The sequence below is a fragment of the Mobula birostris genome, chromosome 14, assembly GCF_030028105.1.
Source record: "Mobula birostris isolate sMobBir1 chromosome 14, sMobBir1.hap1, whole genome shotgun sequence".
NCBI classification, from domain to species: Eukaryota; Metazoa; Chordata; class Chondrichthyes; order Myliobatiformes; family Myliobatidae; genus Mobula; species Mobula birostris.
This window is the reverse complement of record NC_092383.1, coordinates 93046306-93068977: the sequence shown is the minus strand read 5'-3', so window position 1 is coordinate 93068977 and position 22672 is coordinate 93046306. Positions and strand designations below refer to the sequence as shown.

The window sequence follows — 22672 nt, the reverse complement described above, 5'->3', positions numbered from 1 at the left end:
AAAAGCCTATCCACGTCAACTCTATCTATCCCCCTCATAATTTTAAATACCTCTGTCAAGTCCCCCCTCAACCTTCTACGTTCCAAAGAATAAAGTCTCAACTTGTTCAACCTTTCTCTGTAACTTAGGTGCTGAAACCCAGGTAACATTCTAGTAAATCTTCTCTGTACTCTCTCTATTTTTTTGACATATTTCCTATAATTCGGTGACCAAAACTGTACACAATAATCCAAATTTGGCCTCACCAATGCCTTGTACAATTTCTCTCTACCAAAGGAGGTGTAAGGCGCTCCTTTCCTTCACTCGCCTGCAGGTCACCCCTGGGCAAGGTGTAGCACCTGCTTAGCCCCTCCCCCCCCGCCCCCGATCAGAGTCATGTGAAGCCATGGGATCAGGTGGTGGATGGTCGTATGAGCAGCTGGTGCATATCACAAGTCTTGATATGTGGCACTGACGCTAGGCAGACAATCTCTGAAGAGTATTGATAACGGCCGGGGTCACCTGTCTTGTAAAGACACTGCCCAGAAGAAGGCAATGGCAAACCACCTCTGTAGCAAAATTTGCCAGGGGCAATCATGGTCACGGATAGAGAAAAGAACAAGCAGATCAAAGACAGATGGGAGACCGTGATCGCCCACGTCATACGACCCGGCACATAATGATGATACCTGTTAGGGTTAGTAAATTGTGGGCATGTTATGGTGGCGCGGAGGGGTCACTTACTGACCCAAACCTCCCACTCCAGGTATTTATTAACCTGGAAGTTAAGAGGGTGGCCCAATAGGTGGCCCCAGTGAATATTTGGATTAATTTACTGGTTAAGAACGTGGAGTTAATAACATCAGTTGGGACCAATTTGCGATGCTTGGGACGGAATTACCTGCTGAATTCCTCCAGCATTTTGTGTGTTGCTGTAATTATCTTGATATTTGTTCCTGGATGCTGGTGTTACTGATGAGACCAGCGTTTGGTGGCCACTTGTCAAAGACATTTATATCACGCCGAGCTGCATTCGCTGTTGAGATCAGATTTATTTATTTTCTGAATTTCATAGTGATGGTTTTGAGGATTTAGAGAGGAGTTAAGGGTCAGGTGAGTGTTTGTTGGCGATACGGTGCGGAACAGGACCTTCGGCCCCGATGAGACGCACCGCCCAGCAATCCATCTAATTAACTTCAGGGACAGTGATGTGGGGAAACTAGAGGTCAGAACAGGGATTAGGTACGAGGATGTGGAGGAGTTCGAGGTCAAATCAGGGATTAGGTACGGGGATGTGGAGGAGTTAGAGATCAGATTAAGGTTCAGGTACGGGGATGTGGAGGAGTTAGAGGTCGGATTAAGGTTCAGGGCCGGGGATGTGGGGAAGTTAGAGGTCAGATTAAGGTTCAGGGACGGGGATGTCAGGGAGTTAGAGGTCAGATTAAGGTTCAGGGACGGGGATGTGGGGGAGTTAGATGTCAGCTCTTTGCTCGTGTTCGAAGTCTAACAACGTGGATGGGTGACGAAGCACATCAGGAGTTGAGGCATCCGTCCGCGATTGGGAAGCCAGCGATGTGTTCAGAACCATTTCTCGGAGCGACACGATGAAGAACGAACCGTGGGGCAGGGGTGGTGTGGTGTCATGAGCCAGGATTAACGAATCATCCCTGGCAAGGAGGCGTGATGCTGCGGGGCATCTCAAATGCGGCTTGAGGCTGGGACTGGGATCCCTGGATCTGGTGGGGACGGACAAGGATCGAGTGGGAGCGGGATAGGGATCTACTGAGCACGCGATAGAGGATCCAGTGGGAACGGAACGGGGACCTGTGGCAGGCACTGAAGGAACATTTCAGATTTTCGGGCTGTTGCCAATCCGGACCCCGCTCGGTTAACCGAGCTGCTGGAGGACCTGGCGCTGCCGGCACTCTGTTCGCTTGACGCATGCACTGCCGGCGATGGGCTGTAACCAACGTGTCACCCGGGCAACGGATTGCAACAAAGCAGCGGCGGTGGCAGCATGGCCAAGGTCTGGGCAGGTGAGTGGGTCCGGGCCCTGGCAGAGTCCTGGCGCCCTGCGGGTCTGACAGCTGAGAAGCCCTCTCCTTCTTCAACAGAACTCCCTACTCTCTCCCCGATCACTCTGTGTTCAGAGCTGTAAGGTTGGAAGAATGAACACAGAGGATGATCACCCACCGCTCCTGGTTGGTGTCACCTTCTTGCCCTGGGACCTCACTAATTCAGGTCTTTAAAAAGTATCGTTCAATCTGTTTCATTCGGTCAGCAGGTACCAGGTTATAAACCAAAGGCTCTGACATCTATTTGTGTTAACTGTGGAGAGGGAGTGGGGAGTGGGGGAAAGAGCGCGTTGGAGGTTGGGGGGGGGCAGGGGGGAGAGAGCGAGAGAGAGAGAGAGAAAGAGAAATGAAAAATCTTCAAGCCCAATATCAGCTCAGTGTTTGGATCAAAGGTGGGTCAATGGAGCCGAGGTACATTTGGTAGCAGAAATCCCGTGGGTATGAATGTAAATAATAGTTCTCTAATGTAGATATGAATCCTCCCCCTCATTGAATGATAATCTCTTAGCAACCTGGGTCAGGGCACTTCATCAGGATTGGAAAGAAAGAGGGGAGTCGGCCAGTATAACCGGTTTAAGTGTCCCTTTGTGAAACTTAGTCAGCCTTCATCGTACAAGCATTGGAACTCATTTTAACCCTGTCAAGTACATAGCAGTTGCTGAACTAGTCAAATTAAGACCAGTGGTATTTTACAAGGTCTGGATAAATGGCTGTCAATCCAAGAAACACGTGTGAGACTATAGTTAATTGACGAGATTAAAAAGATGTGGATGATTTAAGAAATTAAAATCCTGAAATGCTGAAATGGAATGGTAATGTTTGTGTCAGTGGACTGGAATGAAGGCACTGCTTACACACACCGTTGGTCAGAAACTGCTCGAGAACTGATTTATTACAGTTTAGAGGCAGGACACGTAACTCCACACCGAACAATCCATGCAGTACCGTTCCCGGCTCACTCCCTGTTGCTCTGCAAGTCACTCTCCCTCAAGAACTCGAATAATTTTGCAAGTTCTGACTGGTTCATGTCCTGCTCAAACTATCTGGCCCTCAGCAATTTTCCAGAAGCAGATGGACATGTCTTCTGTCTGTGGGGGTTCATGGTCTGTGAACAAGTTGCTGTATTTATGGCACTGTAGTAGGGATTGACCAGATTTAATTCCACATACTTCAACTTCCTTAATGTCAAAAAAAGCTGATCAATCTTTGCTTTCTTCTTCCTCTGGGGCCTTAGCTCTCCGTGGGGCAAAGGCCATTGATGACCTCCCGTCTCCATCGTCTAAAGTCGATGGTGTGGTTGGAGTTCATCAATGTTTCTGTAATCACTGCACAAGGGGACTGGCCTATACGACAATCTGCTTTATTAAACATCATCATGTATTAAACTTTAGTTTTTGTGAGATACACTTCTATTTGGGAGGACTTGCAAAAGTGCTGAAATAATTCACGGATCTAATTTTTGAAATGTGAAATGGTACTGAATTGTTCAGACTTGGGCCAGGACCGACCCTTCGGCTCACAATATTGTGCCAACCTTTTAACCTACTCCCCGTTCAATCTAGCTTTCCATTCCGACATAACCCTTCATTTTTATTTCATCCTAAGAGTCTATTAAATGCCCCTTATGCAAATACCTCAAGCTCCACCCCGGTAGCCTCCTCCCCGCACTCACCACTTTCAATGTAAAAAAAATCGTACCTCTGACATCCCCCTGTACTTTCCTGCAACTACCTTAAAATTATGCCCTTACCACCCTGGGAAAAAGGCATTGGCTGTCCACTCTGTCTATGCCTCTTATCATCCTGTTCCCCTCTATCAAGTCATCTCTCACCTTCCTTCGCTCCAAAGAGAAAAGCCCTGGCTCTCTCAACCTTTCCTCATAAGACATGCTCTTTAATCCAGGCAGTATTTTGTTAAATCTCCACTGCACCATCTCCAGGCTTCCACATACTTTCTATAATGAGCTGGCTAGAACTGAACACAACATTCCAAGTGTGGTCTAGCCAGGGTTTTATAGGGCTGCAACATTACCTCACGGCTCTTGAACTCAATCCCCTGACTAATGAAGGCCAACACACCTTCTGCCTTCCTAGCTATCCTGTCAACTCATGCAACATCTTTTGGGGATCTATGGACTTGGACCCCTAGACCCCTCTGTTCCTGCACACTGCTAAGAATCACTTCACACTTTTGGATTGAACTCTGTCTGTGTCATGGTCCGGATCGGGGTTGCTTTAAATTTACCTTGTTTATGTTACGATCCAGACCGTTGATTCCCTGTTTTCTCATGTCCCTCGACTTTGGTGATTAGAGGCAAATAAGGCTCGGCTGAACCGGTAGTTTATAGTCTCCGGCTTTCAGCTGTTCGGCTCGGGACCGTCTGCAAAGTCATCAAAGGTACAGTGTGCCAATGTCATCTAGCCGGAGCAAGCCTAGTCTCTGCCGAAGCGAGTGCCGGTAATTCGCCCTTCCTCACCGGAGCAACCCTGTCCAGTTACCTCGCCAAAGCGAGCCTGCAAAGTTTCCTCACCGAGGTGGGTCCGTCAGTTAACCCGCCGGAGAGAATCAAGAACCGCTGTCTACTGTTCCCGGGCCGAGTCGAGAGCTTGCCACTACCCGGAGGCTCCAAGTCAAGTCCTGGCTCCGGCGGCGTTCAAGTGCCAAGTCAAGTCCTGTCCCTGGCAGCTTCCCAGTTCTGAGTCAAGTCCTGGCCCTGGCGGTCTGTGATTCCTGTCCTACCCCCTTGTCTGAATCCCTTCTCTGCCCCTCTCGCCTCTAGCCCTCGTCTGCAGCCCCCAACTGCACTTTGGTCTAGTTCCATCGCCAGAGCTAGATAGGTACTGTCTGGTGTTTATTCGTGTTGGTCTTGTCTTGTCTTGTTCTCGCCTCCGTGGGGTAAGTCAGGCCGTCTTGCTGTTGCCCCGTGGGGGGGGGGTCATGTCTTGTTGTGTCTTGTCCTCACCTCTGTGGGGTAGCTCAGGCCGTCTTGCCGTTGCCCAGTGGAGGGTCATGAGTCCTGGCCCTATGTCCTGTACCCAAGGGGGGGTCCCGGCTCTCTGTTCTGTGTCCGACTATGGTTCCGTGTACCTGCTCTCCCGAGACTGAGGCTCTATTTTCCATGTTCCTCCTCTCCCTAGCCCATGTCATGTCCATGCCTGGTTCTGGGTTCCGAGCCTGAAGCAAGACCCAGGTACTGGGTCCTTGCCCAGTCTCTGGCTCTGAGTCCATACCCTAGTTGTAGTCCTCAGTCCGCTATTCCTACTCCTGCCTTGCTCTCCTGGTATCGAACAATAAACTAAATTTTAATTAATCTCTCAAGATGTGTCTTGCATTTGGGTCCACCCTTGCTCCCTATGCCCCCACCATTGTGACAGTCTGCCACTTCTCAGCCCAGCTCTGCATCCTATCAATGTCCCATTTTACCCTTTGACAACCTTTTACACTATCCACACCACCACCAACCTTCATGTCATCTGCAAATTTACAAACCCACCCTTCCACTTCCTCATCCAAGTCATTTATAAGAAACCACGAAGACCAGGGGTCCAAGAACAGATCCCTGAGGAACACTGCTGGTCACTGGCCTCCAGGTAAAATATACTCAATCTGCAACCACCCTCTGCCTTCTGTGGGCATGCCAATTCTTTATCAGCCATGTTTCCCTGGATCCCCTGCCTCCTGACTTTCTGAATGAGCCTAGCACAGGGAACTTTGTCAAATGCCTTACTAAAATCCATATACGTCACATCCACTGCTTTACCTTCATCAGTGAGTTTCATTACTTCCTCAAAGACAAGTTGATGAAGCGAGAACAGTGGCTGTGGTGTATGTGGATCTTAGTGAGGCGTTAGTCAAGGCTCTCCATTGAGAAGGTAACTGCTATTGAATTGCAGTACAGTAATAATTTCTCTTCAATCCTCTCAGGTTCTCGGAAATCTTTGCCTCTCAATGTGCCTGAGAGACAGCTGTTCCCACTTCACTGGGCCTCAGACAGACTTGGAAATGAGTTTCCCCCGATAAGAGGATCCCCGAACTGTGGACCTGGCTGCTACGACACCTTTTCTGTATGTTCCAGGTGATTATTAAATTTTCCCATTGGTGGCAGTACATAAGTGGGCCAGATGTGGGACTAACTGGCCACTTTGGTCAGCATGGACCAGTTGAGCCGAATGGACTGTTTCCATGCTGTGTGACTCCATGACTATGACCAAAGTGAGCAGTGACTGTAGACATGATCACTGAACATGAGAGAGGAAGCTCAACATGCTGCTCTGCCTCATAACCTTTCACCTCAGAAACAGGAGCAGGAGTGACCTTGGCAAAATAGTTTCTAGGTCACAGAAGGATGGCCAGCCTCTCCCTCCCCGCTGGTCCCTGGCCTGATAACTAAAATACTTTGCATCAGTCTGTCAAGGAAATGTCACTCCTCAAAGATGATCAAAAATACTAGATGATTAGGGAGAAAATGGCTAATACGAGAGGGCACAACTTTTAAGGTGATTGGAGGAAAGTATGGGAGGATGTCAGAGACAGTTTTTTACACAGAGTGGTGGACTGTCCTACCAGGGGATGGTAGAGGCAGATACTTTAGGGACATCTAAGAGTGGTTCCTTAAGGTTGTCATAGCCGGGGCAGAGGGTGTCAGTGAGGATAAGCTCCCACGGCCTATTAAGTGCTCTCAATGGTGTCTGTCTCAAACAGCCTCTAACAACCAAGTCCAGCTCGGGTCCTTCTCGTGTGGCTTGGCTACTAGGTCCGTGAAACTGTTCCTACTGAAGGGGCAAAGGCAAAACCAGTCACTTCAGGCAGATGGGGCTCTTCAACCGTGGTTGGCAGCTGAGCTAGGAGAGGGAAAACTCTGATCTCAAATTTCCACTGCCTTGTGGCCATACCCACTCATGGGAAGGCTTCCAGAGTAAACCCCGAGGAAAAATCCAGAGCTGGAGTCTCTAAGGCAGACCTACGTTCAGTTCAACGTTGTGCAAAACCGTGTTGGTCTCTCCCGTTCCTTTGGACTCGTCGGCTGCATGGAGAGGGGGAGCTTGCTGCACGGGCAACGGATCGTGGGCCTTATTGTACTGCCCTGGCTTGCATATTATGTAGAGAGCTAGGATGCACGTCCACAATGGAGAGCCTCAGATAGGTTGATGGTTGATAGAAAACTGGAGGGCTACGTGGGAGGGAAGGATTAGATTGGTTAAATGCCAGACCATTCCATGTTCTGTGATCACAAGACGGGGCACAGAAACAGGCTTTTCAGCCAGACTCATCCTTGCCCGTCTATGCTAATCCCATTTTAACCCAAATCTATTTATTTCTTTCCTGTTTGGAATTGGAATATTACTGAGATAAACCACATTACTGAGACACAGTGAAAAGCTTGTCTTGCATACTGTTCATAGAGATCAAATCATTACACAGTGCATTCAGGCAGCGCAGTAACCGTTGCAGAATAAATAGTACAGTACAGTGAAAATGCTGTACAGGTAAACAATAAAGTGTAAACCCTCTAGGATGGCAGTGCAGAATTGCACCGTATGTTCTGGGGAAGAGGAGTAAACACGGAGAATCCCGACATACGTACAGAGGAATCGGGGCGCTGTAGAATGACGTCAATAAAACCTAGTAACTCAGATCTCTTTTAAATCTTCCCCCTTTCACTTCAAACCCGTTTTTTTTGTTTTAGACCCCTGCGCCTGAAAAAAGGCTGTAACTATCTACCCTATCTCTGATCTGCATAATTTTATAAATTTACATTCACTCCAAAGAAAACCCAGCTTAATTAACGCAACACGCAGAAAATGCTGGAGGAACTCCGCAGGCCAGGCAGCATCGATGGAAAAGAGTACCGACGACCTCGCGGGCCGAAACTCTCTTCAGCAGGACTGGGGAAATAAAAAATGAAGAGCAAAGACCCAGATTTTCTTCTTGTAACCCAAGCCCTCTAATGCCGGCAACGTCGGAGGAGCTCTTACGGTTTCTGTAGTGTAGCGGTTATCACGTTCGCCTCACACGCGAAAGGTCCCCAGTTCGATCCTGGGCAGAAACATAATTTTGACTCGTGATTCTGTTTCTCACAGGAGAACGTGTTCTGGACGTTCTCGTTCAGCTGTCCGAAGGGTTTGCAGCAAAAATTAAAACTCTGGGAATGGCACGGTAGCAGTTAGGGTTCACAACTGCCAGCTGTAAAGGTCGGGGTTTAATTTCCTCCGCTGTCGGTAAAGAGTGTACGTTCTTCCCGTGACTACTCGTGGGTCCCCTCTGGGTGCTCCAGTTTTCTTCTGTTGGGGTAGTAAGTTGTGAGTATGCGGAAGCACATCGTCGCTGATTTGATTTGACACAAGCGATGCATTTCACTGCCTGTTTCGATGTACTTGTGACAAATGGTCTGTATTTTTAAAAAATCTAACACTACCACATCCTTTCCCTCACTCCAAGTGTGGCTCAGTCAATGTCTTGGGGGAGCTGCAACATGGCGTCCCAAGTCTTACATGCTGGTGGAGCTCAGCAGGTCAGGCACATCGATGGAAAGGAGTACAGTCGACGCCCGAAACATCGACGGTACTCTTTTCCGCAGATGCTGCCTGCCGTGCTGAATTCCTCCAGCATTTTGTGTGTTCCTTGGATTTCCAGCATCTGCAGATTTTCTCGTTTGTCCCAAGTCTTAGCTCACTACCTGAAAGGCAAGCGAGCTAAATGTCGCCTTCGCCACTCAGTCTCCCCGTGTTTGCAGAAACAGATTCGGACTTATTTAGAAGGTTCCTTAGGTCCGGCCTGCATTAAGTCTGTGTTGGAATTAGCGTGTTGTTGACCACATTTCCTTTCTTCTACAGCAATACAGTATATCCGGTAACTTGGGAAAGAAGCCAGAGAGTAAAATAGGATATACATTAGGAGCAAGGACAGCGGCTCGATTCTCGCCTGCAGTAGTAAGTGAATGAGCAAAACCAGCAATAATGAGTCCTGACGAAGGGCCTCGGCCCGAAATGTCACCTGTGTATTCCTCTCCATAAATCACCCTGAGTTCCTCCAGCATTCTGCCAGTGTTCCTCTGGATTTCCTGCATCTGCAGAATCTCTTCAAAGTTCAAGGCAGATTTCTCATCTGAGTACATCTATTTCACCATATGCTATCTTGAGATTCGACTTCTTGTGGACCTTTACAGTAGAACAAAGAAATACTATGATTAGTGAGTAGTTAGTGAAAAACTACACACTAAACAAAGACTCACAAGCAAATGAACAGCAGATACCTGGAACAAAAGAAAATCTGCAGATGCTGGAAAACCGAGCAGCACTCACACAAAATGCTGGAGGAGCTCAGCAGGGCCAGGCAGCTTTTATGGAAAAAAGTGCAGTCGACATTTTGGCAGATACCTGGGAATACCACCAATTGGAAATCCCCCTCCAAATTACCAATCATCCTGACTTGGAAACATATCGCCGTTCCTTCATTGTCACTGGGTCAAAATCATGGAATTCCTTCCCTAACAGCACTGTGGGTGTACCTACACCTCAGGGACTGCAGCGGTCCAAGAAGGTAACTCATCACCCACCTTCTCAAGGGCAACTAGGGATGGGCAATAAATGCTGGCTTAGCTGGCAACGCCCACATCCTGTAAATGAATAAGGACAAAAAAAAATGTGCAAAAAGAAAAAAAAATCATGCAAATACAAGAACAACTAATAATCAGAACACAAATAAATAATCCTGAGAACATCAGCTGTGGAGTCCTTGAAAGTGGGTGCATAAATTGTGGAATCAGTTCAATGTTAAGGTGTTGAGTTTTGTGTGTGTTAGGAGTGCTACTTGTGTTCACTGAGAGTCAGCCTAACCTATTCCACAGCCCCTGTATATAACACTCCAGTGGAGTGCCTAGCAATCAATGCAACAGACCACAAGCACAAACAAGTTTCCCATTGCTGTGGGCAGTTGGTTTGATGATACCTGGTAAATGCAGGACGTGCAATGTTGAACCCTGCTCCAGAAACTCTATTCCACTGAACAGAACCAAATTCGGGAATTTGGGTGAATAGTAATGAGTGGTCTGGAAAATGGCCACCTGTATGTTGCTTTATGACTCCTGCCCCATAATCTGATATTCCAAGTGCCAAAATTAGCTGTGTCAAAAATAACAGAGTTAAGGCTTGATTCCAGTGTTTGCAACAAGTGAGGGCTAGTAAGATCACTGTAGGAACCTGGGAAGAGGAGTTACCCTTCGAGTTCCTTCTATCACCTTACCAATCAAACCACACCTGTCCATCTGGGTCCTGCTCTACCTGTGGTTAACAAAACATACAGTATATTTATTTTGGATTTAAAATTGATAACTGACCCAGCAACAATGCAGCTCCAAACTTTTCCTCACTCTTTGTGCTGCTGTTGTGCAAACACCTTTGAATCAGAATCAGATTTTATCACTGACTGACATTGAATTGACTTTATTTCTTACATCCTTCACATACATGAGTAAAAATCTTTATATTGTCTCCGTCTAAATGTGCAATGTGCAGATTAGTAATTTGTAATAAATAGTATTGCAAATAGAATAGTTTTTGTAATAATATAGTAAAATATACAACACAACAGTCAATATAGCTTAGAAATACAATTCTGTCAGCGTGAATTAATCAGTCTGATGGCCTGGTGGAAGAAACTGTCCCAGAGACTGTCGGTCCTGGCTTTTACGCTGCAGTGCCGTTTTCCGGATGGTAGCAGCTGGAACAGTTTGTAGTAGGGGTGACTCAGGCCACCAATGATCCTTCAGGCCCTTTTTTACACACCTGTCACTGTAAATGTCCTGAATAGTGGGAAGTTCACATCCACACATGCGCTGGGCTGTCCGCACCACTCTCTGCAGAGTCCTGCGACTGAGGGAAGTACAACTCCCATACCAGGCAGTCACACAGCCAGTCAGAATGCTCTCAATTGTGCCCCAGTAGAAAGTCCTTAGGATTTGGGGTCTCATGCCAAACTTCTTCAACCATCTGAAGTGAAAGAGGCACTGTTGTGCTTTTTGTGACCACACAGCTAGTATGTACAGACCAAGTGTGGTCCTTGGTGATGTGTATACTGAGGAACTTGAAGCTGTTCACCTTCTCAACTTCAGATCCATTGATGTCTCCATTCCTCCTGTAGTCCATAACCAGCTCCTTTGTTTTTGCGACATTGAGGGAGAGGTTGTTTTCTTGACACCACTTCTTCTCTGTAGGTTGCCTCGATATTATTTGAGATAAGGCCAATCAATGTAGTATCATTTGAAAATTTAATTAGCAGATTGGAGCTGTAGGTGACAACGCAGACATGGGTGTACAGAGTACAGGAGGAGGCTTAGGACACAGGCCTGGGGGTGGGGCTCCTGTGTTAGAGGGTCAGAGCAACAGAGCTGAGAGAGCCCACTCTTACCACCTGTCAGTGATGACAGGAAGCGCAGGATCCAGCTACACAAGGCAGGGTGAAGACCAAGGTCTCTGAGCTTCTTGTCAAGCCTGGAAGGAAATATGGTGCTGAATGCTGAACTGTAGTCCAAGGACAGCATTCTCACATAAGCATTCCTCCTCTCCAGGTGTGTATGTGTGGTGTGTAGAGACGTGGCTATTGCATCATCCGTTGATCGGTTGTGTCAGTAGGCTAACTGTAGGGGGTCCAGTGTGGTTGGTAGCATGCTGTAGTTGTAGTCCTTGACCAGTCTCTCAAAGCATTTTGACATAAAATGACCATAAATTACAAATAAGTAGTGGGGAGAAAGGGATAATGAGATAGTGTTCATGGATGAATGGGCCATTCAGAAATCTAATGGCAGAGGGGAAGACATTTTCTGAATCATTGAATGTGGGTCTTCAGGCTCTGTATCTGCTCCCTGAGGAGAGGAGGCATGCCCTGGATGGCGAGGGTCCTTAGTGATGGATGCCACCATCTTGGACACCCCCTCTTGAAGATGTCCACAATGGTGGAGTGTGTTGAGTGTGTGATTGAGCTGGCTGAGACTACAACCCTCTGCAATTTCTTGCTACTCTCTGTTTAACATTAATGTGTTCTCTGCAGGAGAGCATATCACCTGGCCCAGCAGTATATCAGAAAAGATTTGGAAGAGGTCGTGGTTTCAAACCATCAACTTCACCATTTGGTTCCACATCAAAAAGGAATAATGAGAGCTCAAGTAAACTTCAAGTTCCTGGGTATGTAAATCTCTGTCACAATTGTTAATTGGTAATTGGTTAATTACTGTCACATGTACAGAGATCCAGCAAATCCCACCCAGACAGATCATTCCATAGTACATGGAGGCACTACAAAAAGAATACAAAACAGACTGTTTTACATATAGTGTTACACTTACAGAGAAAGTGCACTGCAGGTAGACAATAAGGTTAACAAGGTAGAAGAAGGAGGTTAAGCAGAATCAGTTTTAATATCACCAATTTATGTAGAGAAATTTGTTGTCTTTGCAGCTGCAGTACAATACATAATAGAGAAAAATAAACTTAATTACAATCAGTATGTACAATGCCTATAAAAAGTATTCACCCCCCCCTTGGAAATTTTCATGTTTTGTTGTTTTACAACATTAAATCACAGTGGATTTAATTAGGCTTTTTTTGACACTGATCAACAGAAAAAGACTCTTTCATGTCAAAGTGAAAACAGATCTCTACACAAAACAATTGAATGGATAAATATTCACCCCCCCCCCTTTAATATGACACACCAAATCATCACTGGTGCAGCCAATTGGTTTTAGAAGTCACATAATTAGTTACAAGGGGTGATTGATAAGTTCGTGACCTAAGGTAGAAGGAGTCAATTTTAGAAAACCTAGCACATTTATTTTTCAACATAGTCCCCTCCTATATGTACACACTTAGTCCAGCGGTCGTGGAGCATACGGATCCCTCGTTGTAGAAGTGGTCCACAGCAGGGGTGATTGATAAGTTCGTGACCTAAGGTAGACGGAGATGAGTTATTAACTTCAAACTTTCTGCATTATCACTCAAAGAGTTGAACTGCACGTGCATGTAACGAGAGCGTCTTGGACCTCCAAGTGGTCCAAGGTAGAAGGAGATGAGTTATACTGCTCTCGTTACATGCATGTGTAGTTCAACTCTTTGAGTGAAAATGCAGAAAGTTTGAAGTTAATAACTCATCTCCTTCTACCTTAGGCCACAAACTTATCAATCACCCCCGCTGAGGACCACTTTCTGGAGGCCCAAAATGCCGACTTCTACAAAGAAGGGATCCGTATGCTCCACGACCACTGGACTAACTGTGTAAATGTAGGAAAAATAAATGTGCTAGGTTTTCTAAAATTGACTCCTCCTACCTTAGGCCACAAACTTATCAATCACCCCTCGTAAATGGAGATCTGTTTTTGGAGACCTGTGTGCAGTCAAGGTGTTTCACATGATCGTAGTCAAAATACACCTGTATCTGGAAGGTCCATCTGCTGGTGAGTCAGTATCCTGGCTGGCAAAAACTACACATGAAGATAAAAGAACACCCCAAGCAACTCTGCAAAAGGGTTATTTTCATGAGAAGAGGGAAAACATTGTATCATTTTTTAATGCATGCATTTCTAAATGGCAATAAACGAGGACTGAGTGTTCTCATAATCTAATTTAATCTAATTGAAAACCACAAGTCAGGTGATGGATACAAAAAAATTTCCAAGTCACTGAATAACCCTTGGAGTACAGTTAAGTCAATCATGAAGAAGTGGAAAGAATATGGCAGAGCTGTAAATCTGCCTTGAGCAGACCATCCTCAAAAACTGAGTGAAGAACGGGACTAGTGAGGGAAGCCACCAAGAGACCTATGACAAGTTAGAAAGAGTACAAGCATCAGTGGCTGAGATGGAAGAGACTGCACATGCAAATGTTGCCCAGGTGCTTCACAAGTTGCAGCTTTATGGGAAAGTGGCAAAGAGAAAGCCACTGTTGAAAAAACTCACATGAAATCTCAGCTAGAGTTTGCCAGAAGGTATGTGGGAGACTCTGAAATTAGCTGGAAGATGGTTCTATGGTCTGATGAAACCAAAATTGAGCTTTTTGGCCATCAGACTAAACGCTATGTTTGGAGTAAGCCAAACACCACACATCATCAAAAACACACCATCTCTACCGTGAAGCATGGTGGTGGCTGCATCATTCTGCAGGGATGCTTCACTGCAGCAGGCCCTGGAAGGCTTGTGAAGGTAGAGGATAAAATGAATGCAGCAAAATACAGGGAAATCCTGAGAACTGCAACTTGGGAGATTTGTTTTCCAGCATGAAAATGAAGCCAAAGTTTCACAGGAAATGGCTTAAAAGCAACAAACTTAATGTCCTGGAGTGGCCAAGTCAGAGTCCAGACCTCAATCCAATCGAGAATTTGTGGCTGGATTTGAAAAGGGCTGTTCTCTCACGATCCCCATGCAATCTGACAGGGCTTGAGCAATTTTGTAAAGAATGGAAAAAAAATTTGCAGTGTCCAGATGTGCAAAGCTGACTGGGACCTATCCACACAGACTCAATGCTGTAACTGCTTCAAAGATCCATCTACTAAATACTGACTTGAAGGAGGTGAATACTTATGCAATCAATTATTTTGTGTTTTATATTTGTAATTAATTTAGATCACTTTGTAGACATGTTTTCACTTTGACACAAAAGAGGCTTTTTCTGTTGATCTGTCAAAAAAAAACTAAATTAAATCCACTGTGATTCAATGTTGTAAAACAACAAAACATGAAAACTTCCAATGGGTATGAATACCTTTTATAGGCACTGTATATATTAAATAAATAAGTAGTGTAAAAATAAAAATATATAGTGAGGTAGTGCTCATGGATATCCAGTCAAAAATTGGATGGCAGAGGGGAAGAAGCTGTTCCTTAATTGTTGAGTGTGTGCCTTCAGGCTCTTGTAATGCCTCCCTGATGATAGCAATGAAAACAGGGCATGTTCTAGATGGGGGTCCCCTTTTTGAGGCATTGTTCCTTGAAGATGCTATGGAGGCTAGTGCCCATGATGTAGATAAGTTTACAACTCTCTGCAGCTTATTTCAATCCTATGCAGTAGCCCTTCTCCCCACCCCATATCAGATGGTGATGCCACCAGTTAGAATGCTCTCCATGGTACATCTGTCAAAATTTGCGAGTGTCTTTGGTGACATTCCAAATCTCCTCAAACTCATAATGAAATATAGCCATTGTTGGGCCTTCTTTGTAGCTGTATTGATATGTTGGGTCCTGGATAGTTCCTCAGAGGTGTTGACACCCATAAACTTGAAATTACTATTTCCACTTCTGATCCCCCTACGAGGACTGGTGTGTGTTCCCTCGTCTTACCCTTTCTGAAGTCCACAATCAGCTCTTTGGTTAGATAATCAAGATTTCATCTTTAGCATATAAGAGGTCCATTGAAGAGTCTCATAACAGCAGGGTAGATGCTGTCCTTGAACTTGGTGGTAGGTGCTCCCAGACTATTATGTCTTCTGCCCGATGGGAGAGGAGAAATAGTGCTGATGTCTTTAACCTTTACAAAATAAATAAATGCTGCAATAAAAAGAAATAATAAGGTAGTGTTCATAGATTAATGGACTGTTCAGAAATCTGATGGTAGAATTCTGAATCATTGTATGTGGGTCTTCTAATGGCTGTCCTGGGTGATGAGGTCCTTAATAAGGATTGGAGTTTTGTGTGTGAGTTGGGGTGTGGGAAAAGGGCTTCTTCTGTTGTTATTTGTGTTGTCTGCTGAACATTGTGGGCATGCAGAACACTTGTAGGCTGCTCCCAAGTTGTACTGGCTGTTAACAGAAACGATGCATTTCACTGTATATGTGATAGATAAATAAATTTGAATCTGATCTGCTGGATGCCACCTTCTTGAAGCACTGCCTCTTGAAGATGTCCTTGATGGTGGGGAGAATTTCACCTGTGATGGAGCTGGCTGAGTCAACAAAGCTCTGCAGCCTCTTGTGATCCTGTGCATTGGCTTCCACACCAGGCCGTGATACAGTCAGATGAATGCTCTCCATTGTACCTCTGTAGAATTTGTTAGAGCATTTGGTGACATACCAAATCTCCTCAAACACGTTATAAAGTACAGCTGCTGCCATATCTTTTTCGTGATTGCATTTTCTTCATGACAGTGTGTAAAGCTTTACTTGGGAGTATTTTTATTGAGCACTGTAGTTAGTTACATGAGTCATATTGTTGCAAGATTTTCATCTCAATTATGTCTCTTCCTGAGATTTAATCTTGTAGATCATCAACAAAGTCATATACTCAGTGGCCACTTTATTAGGCACACCTGCTCTTTAATGCAAATATCTAATCAGCCAATCACATGACAACAACTCAATGCATAAAAGCTTTCAAACACGATCAACAAGTTCAGTTCAGACCAAACAATGGGGAAGAAATGTGATCTAAGTGACTTTGAACGTGGAATGATTGTTGGTGCCAGACGGAGTGGTTTGCATATCTCAGAAACTATTGATCTCCTGGGATTTTCACACACTACAGTTGCTAGAGTTTACAGAGAATGGTGTAAAAAAAAAAAAAAAAAAAATCCAAGGAGTGGCAGTTCTGTGGCAAAAATGTCTTTATAATGAAAGAAGTCAGGCAAGTCATCGTCATACTTTATTGATCCCCGGGGAAATTGGTTTTCATTACAGTTGCACCATAAATAGTAATAAAACCATAAATAATTAAAGTAATGTGTAAATTATGCCAGGAAATAAGTCCAGGACCAGCCTATCGGCTCAGGGTATCTGACCCTCCAAGGGAGGAGTTGTAAAGTTTGATGGCCACAGGCAGGAATGACTTCCTATGACGCTCTGTGTTGCATCTCGGTGGAATGAGTCTCTGGCTGAATGTACTCCTGTGCCCACCCAGTACATTATGTAGTGGATGGGAGACATTGTCCAAGATGGTATGCAACTTGGACAGCATCCTCTTTTCAGACACCACTGTCAGAGAGTCCAGTTCAATCCACACAACATCACTGGTTCAAGGTGACAATAACTCAGATAACCACGCGTTACAACAGTGGTGTGCAGAAGAGCATCTCTGAACGCACAATGCATCAGACCTTGAAGTGGATGGGCTTCAGCAGCATTAGTCCATGAACATACACTCAGTGGCCACTTTATTAGGTAGAGGAGGTACCTTTACCTAATAAGAAATTGTGTAATCCATAAATTTACAACCTGTACAAAATAACAAATGGGAATGTATTCATAATTTAGAAATATCTACTCATGAGTGTCTTGGTAAGGTTAATTAATTTATTCCTTTTCCATTAAGAATATATCATTTCACATTAGTTTTTAATTGATGTTGAATTTATCTGTCCAAATTAACCTACATATTGAATTTGTTTTATTTGTAGTCCTGGTACATATGACCTCAACACACCAAGAAACAGACATGTTACGTGGCCAATGAAGTTTGATGCTCCGGACTGGAGTTTAGTTGCTGCTCCTAAAAAGCGCACCTTACGGATTGAGGTATGGCTATTAGACTGATAGTGGCCAAATGTGTTAAACAGCTCCCAGTGCTGCCAGTTCAGGATATCATTTAAAAAAACACAGCTGCAGTGCTGTTTTGTCTGCTCTTGCTGTTGCTTGTGTTGTCCTGCTGCTGAACACTGCGGGCATGCTATATTGGCACTGGGGATGTTGGCCTGGGCAAGGACAGATATTAGTTTGATGACTCTTCCAGTGAAGTTAAAGGATAGAAATAATATCAGCAAACAACAGTTCTTTCAGCAGTGGAGAGAAAAACAAATATATCTTCTTTTTTTACTTTTAGCTTGCTGGTGACAAGGAATTCCGAAAACACAGAAATAGAGTGGCATATTTCAGCTTGTACCACACTTGACGATGTCAAAGACTGGATGTTAATACAACTGTCATGAATTATCATTCACTACACCATCATTTGTACCATTTGTGGATCACAGAATGGTCTTTTATAATGTTGTCCACAACATAATCTGAGATTGTCAGTGTAATAGATCTCATTAAACAAATACAACTTAGTGAATGTGTTATCTTTCATAGTTAGTAAACAGTTCACTGTGTCAATTGCAAACTGCCTGAAATATCTCAGAATAATCAGTAAAAATGTCCTACTAGATCTCATTGAAACCTATCAAATATTTAAAGACCTCGATCGAGTTGACATGGAGAGGAAGCTTCCTGTAGTGAGGGAATCTAGGACCAGAGAGCACAACCTCAGAATAGAAGGATGTCCTTTTAGAGCAGAAATGAGGAGGAACTTCTTTAGCCAGAGTGGTGAATCTGTGGAATTCATTGCCACAGATGGCTGTGAAGGCAAAGTCATTGGGTATGCTTAAAGCAGCGGTTGACAGGTTATGGATTAGTAAGGGTGTCAAAGGGTATAGGGAGAAGGCAGGAGAAATTACTAACATGGCAGGGGGATGGGAACCAGTATGATAGAGCTGAGGATGAGGGAGTTTACAAGTAGATGATGGGTGTAACATGAATGTAAAGAAAGACAAGCCAATGATTGGTTACAAATGCAGAAAGAGCAAAGAGTTAAATTGTACCACAGACACAAAATTCAAAAGGGCGATAATTTTTACTGATTATCCTGAGATATTTCAGGAATGAAGGTGATGTAGTTAAACACGTGTAGCATTCAAAATAAAGTGGATGAAACCATGGCGTAATTAGAGATTGGTCGGTATGACGGACAGGCAGGAAGGCATAGGCAGTGGTGTGGCTCTGTTGGTAAGAGATGGAATTACACCTTTAGATAGAGGTGACATAGGGTCAAAGAATGTCGAATCTTTGTGGGTGGAGTTAAGAAACTAAGTAAAGTAAAGGCATCCATTAGTCTTGTGAGACCATGGATCTGAGCCTGGAAAATCTTCACTCTCCAGGGCGCAGGCCTGGGCAAGGTTGTATGGAAGACCGGCAGTTGCCCATGCTGCAAGTCTCCCCTCTCCACGACACTGATGTTGTCCAAGGGAAGGGCATTAGGACCCATACAGCTTGGCACCAGTGCTGTCGCAGAGCAATGTGTGATTAAGTGCCTTGCTCAAGGACACAACACGTTGCCTCGGCTGGGGCTCGAACTCACGACCTTCAGGTCGCTAGTCCAATGCCTTAGCCACTTGGCCACGTGCCCACACTAGTTAAGAAACTACAAGGGTGAAAAAACCATTATGAGAATCATATATAGGCCTCCAAATAGTAGCCAAGGTGTGAGATTGAGATTGCAAAGGGAGCTGGAAAAGGTATGTAATCATGGTAATGTCACAATTGTTATGGGGGACTTCATGGGAAAATCAGGTTGGTGTTGGATCGCAAGAGAGGAAATTTGTTGAATGCCTACGAGATGGTTTTTTGGAGCAGCTTATGCTGGAGCCTACTTGGGAAAAGGCTATCTTAAATCGGGTGTTGTGTAATAACCCAGATCTGAATAGGGAGCTTAATGTAAAGGAGCCCTTAGGAGACAGTGCTCAAAATATGGTTGAATTCATGCTGCAATTTGAGAGGGAGAAGTCGTCACATGTATCAGTAGTGCAGTGAAATAAAGGGAATTACAGAGGTATGAGAGAGGAGCTTGCTCAGGTGGATTGGAGGAGGATACTAGTGGGGATGATGACAGAGCAAAGATGGATGAAGCTCCTGGAAATAGTTCACAAAGCGCAGGATAGATAAGTCCCACAGAAGAAGTTGTTCTCAAATGGCCAATAGTCAACGAGAATTGGAAGAGCAAATCTGCAGAGAGATAGCAGGCAATTGCAGGAAACATAAAATTGTGGTGGTAGGGGATTTTAATTTTCCATATATTGATTGGGTCTCCCATACTGTTAGGGGTCTAGAAGGTTTAGAGTTTGTAAACTGTGTTCAGGAAAGTTTTCTAAATCAATATATAGAGGGACCAACTAGAGGGGATGCAATATTGGATCTCCTGTTAGGAAATGAGTTAGGACAAGTGACAGAAGTCTGTGTAGGGGAGCACTTTGGTTCCAGTGATCATAACACCATTAGTTTCAACTTGATCATGGACAAGGATAGATATGGTCCTAGGGTTGAGGTTCTTAACTGGAAGAAGGCCAAATTTGAAGAAATGAGAAAGGATCTAAAAAGCATGGATTGGGACAGGTTGTTCTCTGGCAAGGATGTGATCGGTAGGTGGGAAGCCTTCAAAGGAGAAATTTTGAGAGTGCAGAATTTGTATGTTCCTGTCAGGATTAAAGGCAAAGTGAATAGGAATAAGGAACCTTGGTTCTCAAGGGATATTGCAACTCTGATAAAGAAGAGGGAGTTGTATGATACGTATAGGAAGCAGGGAGTAAATAAGGTGCTTGGAGTATAAGAAGTGCAAGAAAATACTTAAGAAAGAAATCAGGAGGGCTAAAAGAAGACGAGGTTGCCTTAGCAGTCAAAGTGAAGGATAATCCAAAGAGCTTTTACAGATATATTAAGAGCAAAGGGATTGTAAGGGATAAAATTGGTTCTCTTGAAGATCAGAGTGGTCGGCTATGTGCGGAACCAAAGGAAATGGGGGAGATCTTAAATAAGTTTTTGCGTCTGTATTTACTAAGGAAATTGGCATGAAGTCTATGGAATTAAGGGAAACAAGTAGTGAGATCATGGAAACTGTACAGATCAAAAAGGAGGAGGTGCTTGCTGTCTTGAGGAAAATTAAAGTGGATAAATCCCCGGGACCTGACAGGGTGTTCCCTCGGACCTTGAAGGAGACTAGTGTTGAAGTTGCAGGGGCCCTGGCAGAAATATTTAAAATGTCGCTGTCTACAGGTGAGGTGCTGGAGGATTGGAGAGTGGCTCTCATTAACAAAAAAAGGATCGAAAAGTAATCCGGGAAATTATAGGCCAGTAAATTTAACGTCGGTAGTAGGTAAGTTATTGGAGGGAGTACTAAGAGACAGAATCTACAAGCATTTGGATAGACAGGGACTTATTAGGGAGAGTCAACATGGCTTTGTGCGTGGTAGGTCATGTTTGACCAATCTATTGGAGTTTTTCGAGGAGGTTACCAGGAAAGTGGATGAAGGGAAGGCAGTGGATATTGTCTACATGGACTTCAGTAATGCCTTTGACATGGTCCCGCATGGGAGGTTAGTTAGGAAAATTCAGTCGCTAGGTATACATGGAGAGGTGGTAAATTGGATTAGACATTGGCTCAATGGAAGAAGCCAAAGAGTGGTAGTAGAGAATTGCTTCTCCGAGTGGAGGCCTGTGACTAGTGGTGTGCCACAGGGATCTGTGCTGGGTCCATTGTTATTTGTCATCTATATCAATAATCTGGATGATAATGTGGTAAATTGGATCAGCAAATTTGCTGATGATACAAAGACTGGAGGTGTAGTAGACAGTGAGGAAGGTTTTCAGAGCCTGCAGAGGGACTTGGACCAGCTGGAAAAATGGGCTGAAAAATGGCAGATGGAGTTTAATACAGACAAGTGTGAGGTATTGCATGTTGGAAGGATAAACCAAGGTAGAACATACAGGGTTAATGGTAAGGCACTGAGGAGTGCAGTGGAACAGAGGGATCTGGGAATACAGACACAAAATTCCCTAAAAGTGGTGTCACAGGTAGATAGGGTCATAAAGAGAGCTTTTGGTACATTGGCCTTTATTAATCAAAGTATTGAGTATAAGAGCTGGAATGTTATGATGAGGTTGTATAAGGCATTGGTGAGGCCGAATCTGGAGTATTGTGTTCAGTTTTGGTCACGTCACCAAATTACAGGAAGGATATAAATAAGGTTGAAAGAGTGCAGAGGAGGTTTACAAGGATGTTGCCGGGGCTTGAGAAACTCAGTTATAGAGAAAGGTTGAATAGGTTAGGACTTTATTCCCTGGAGCGTAGAAGAATGAGGGGAGATTTGATAGAGGTATATAAAATTATGATGGGTATTGATAGAGTGAATGCAAGCAGGCTTTTTCCACTGAGGCAAGGGGAGAAAAAACCAGAGGACATGGGTTAAGGGTAAGGGGGGAAAAGTTTAAAGGGAACATTAGGGGGGGGCTTCTTCACACAGTGAGTGGTGGGAGTATGGAATGAGCTGCCGGACGAGGTGGTAAATGCGGGTTCTTTTTTAACATTTAAGAATAAATTGGACAGATACATGGATGGGAGGTGTATGGAGGGATATGGTCCGTGTGCAGGTCAGTGGGACTAGGCAGAAAATGGTTTGGCACAGCCAAGAAGGGCCAAAAGGCCTGTTTCTGTGCTGTAGTTTCTATGGTATGGTTTCTATGGCAGGGGTAGGCAACCGTGGCTGACAAGTGAAGTTAAGGACTGCATAAAAGCCAAGGAAAAGGCTACCGGACTTCACTGGCGTTTTGCAGCAGCAGTACAGTGCAAAACATAAAGATTACTATATGTTACAAACACCTTCTTCCTTCCTCATCCCTTCACTAGGCCTTAATTAAATTACACCTTTTAAATACTGCATATTTTGAAAAACCGTAGAATTACTTTTCTTTCCTCCACATTACCACACTCAGTGTTTTAGGAACAGCTTCTTCCCATCTGCCATCAAATTTCTGAATGCTCCATAAGCCCACGGACATGACCTCATTATTCCTCTTTTGCATAATTTGCTTATTTTTGTAACTTCTACTGCCATGAA

At 44.5% G+C, this 22672-nt stretch overlaps 1 protein-coding gene and 1 non-coding gene across 2 annotated transcripts; both read left to right on the top strand.

The window, feature by feature from the left end:
- The first annotated feature begins 1961 nt into the window (after window positions 1-1961).
- Window positions 1962-22003, top strand: LOC140209556 (ciliary microtubule-associated protein 3-like). The gene is made up of 6 exons (XM_072277820.1): window positions 1962-2015; window positions 5979-6118; window positions 8888-8983; window positions 12099-12232; window positions 17426-17543; window positions 17848-22003. Exons 1-6 carry the CDS (start codon window positions 1997-1999, stop codon window positions 17914-17916), a joined length of 576 nt encoding a protein of 191 aa, XP_072133921.1. The 5' UTR covers window positions 1962-1996; the 3' UTR covers window positions 17917-22003.
- Window positions 8031-8103, top strand: trnav-cac (transfer RNA valine (anticodon CAC)). Its single transcript has one exon. It is a non-coding gene; the product is annotated as a tRNA-Val (tRNA).
- Window positions 22004-22672: the final 669 nt, after the last annotated feature.

Bases quoted from the DNA above. Each gene is read 5' to 3' on its own strand.
- LOC140209556 (XM_072277820.1), top strand. The intron at 6,119-8,887 runs GTATGTTCCAGG...TTTCTTCTACAG, and splicing joins GCTGCTACGACACCTTTTCT to CAATACAGTATATCCGGTAA. The intron at 12,233-17,425 runs GTATGTAAATCT...TTTTATTTGTAG, and splicing joins AGTAAACTTCAAGTTCCTGG to TCCTGGTACATATGACCTCA.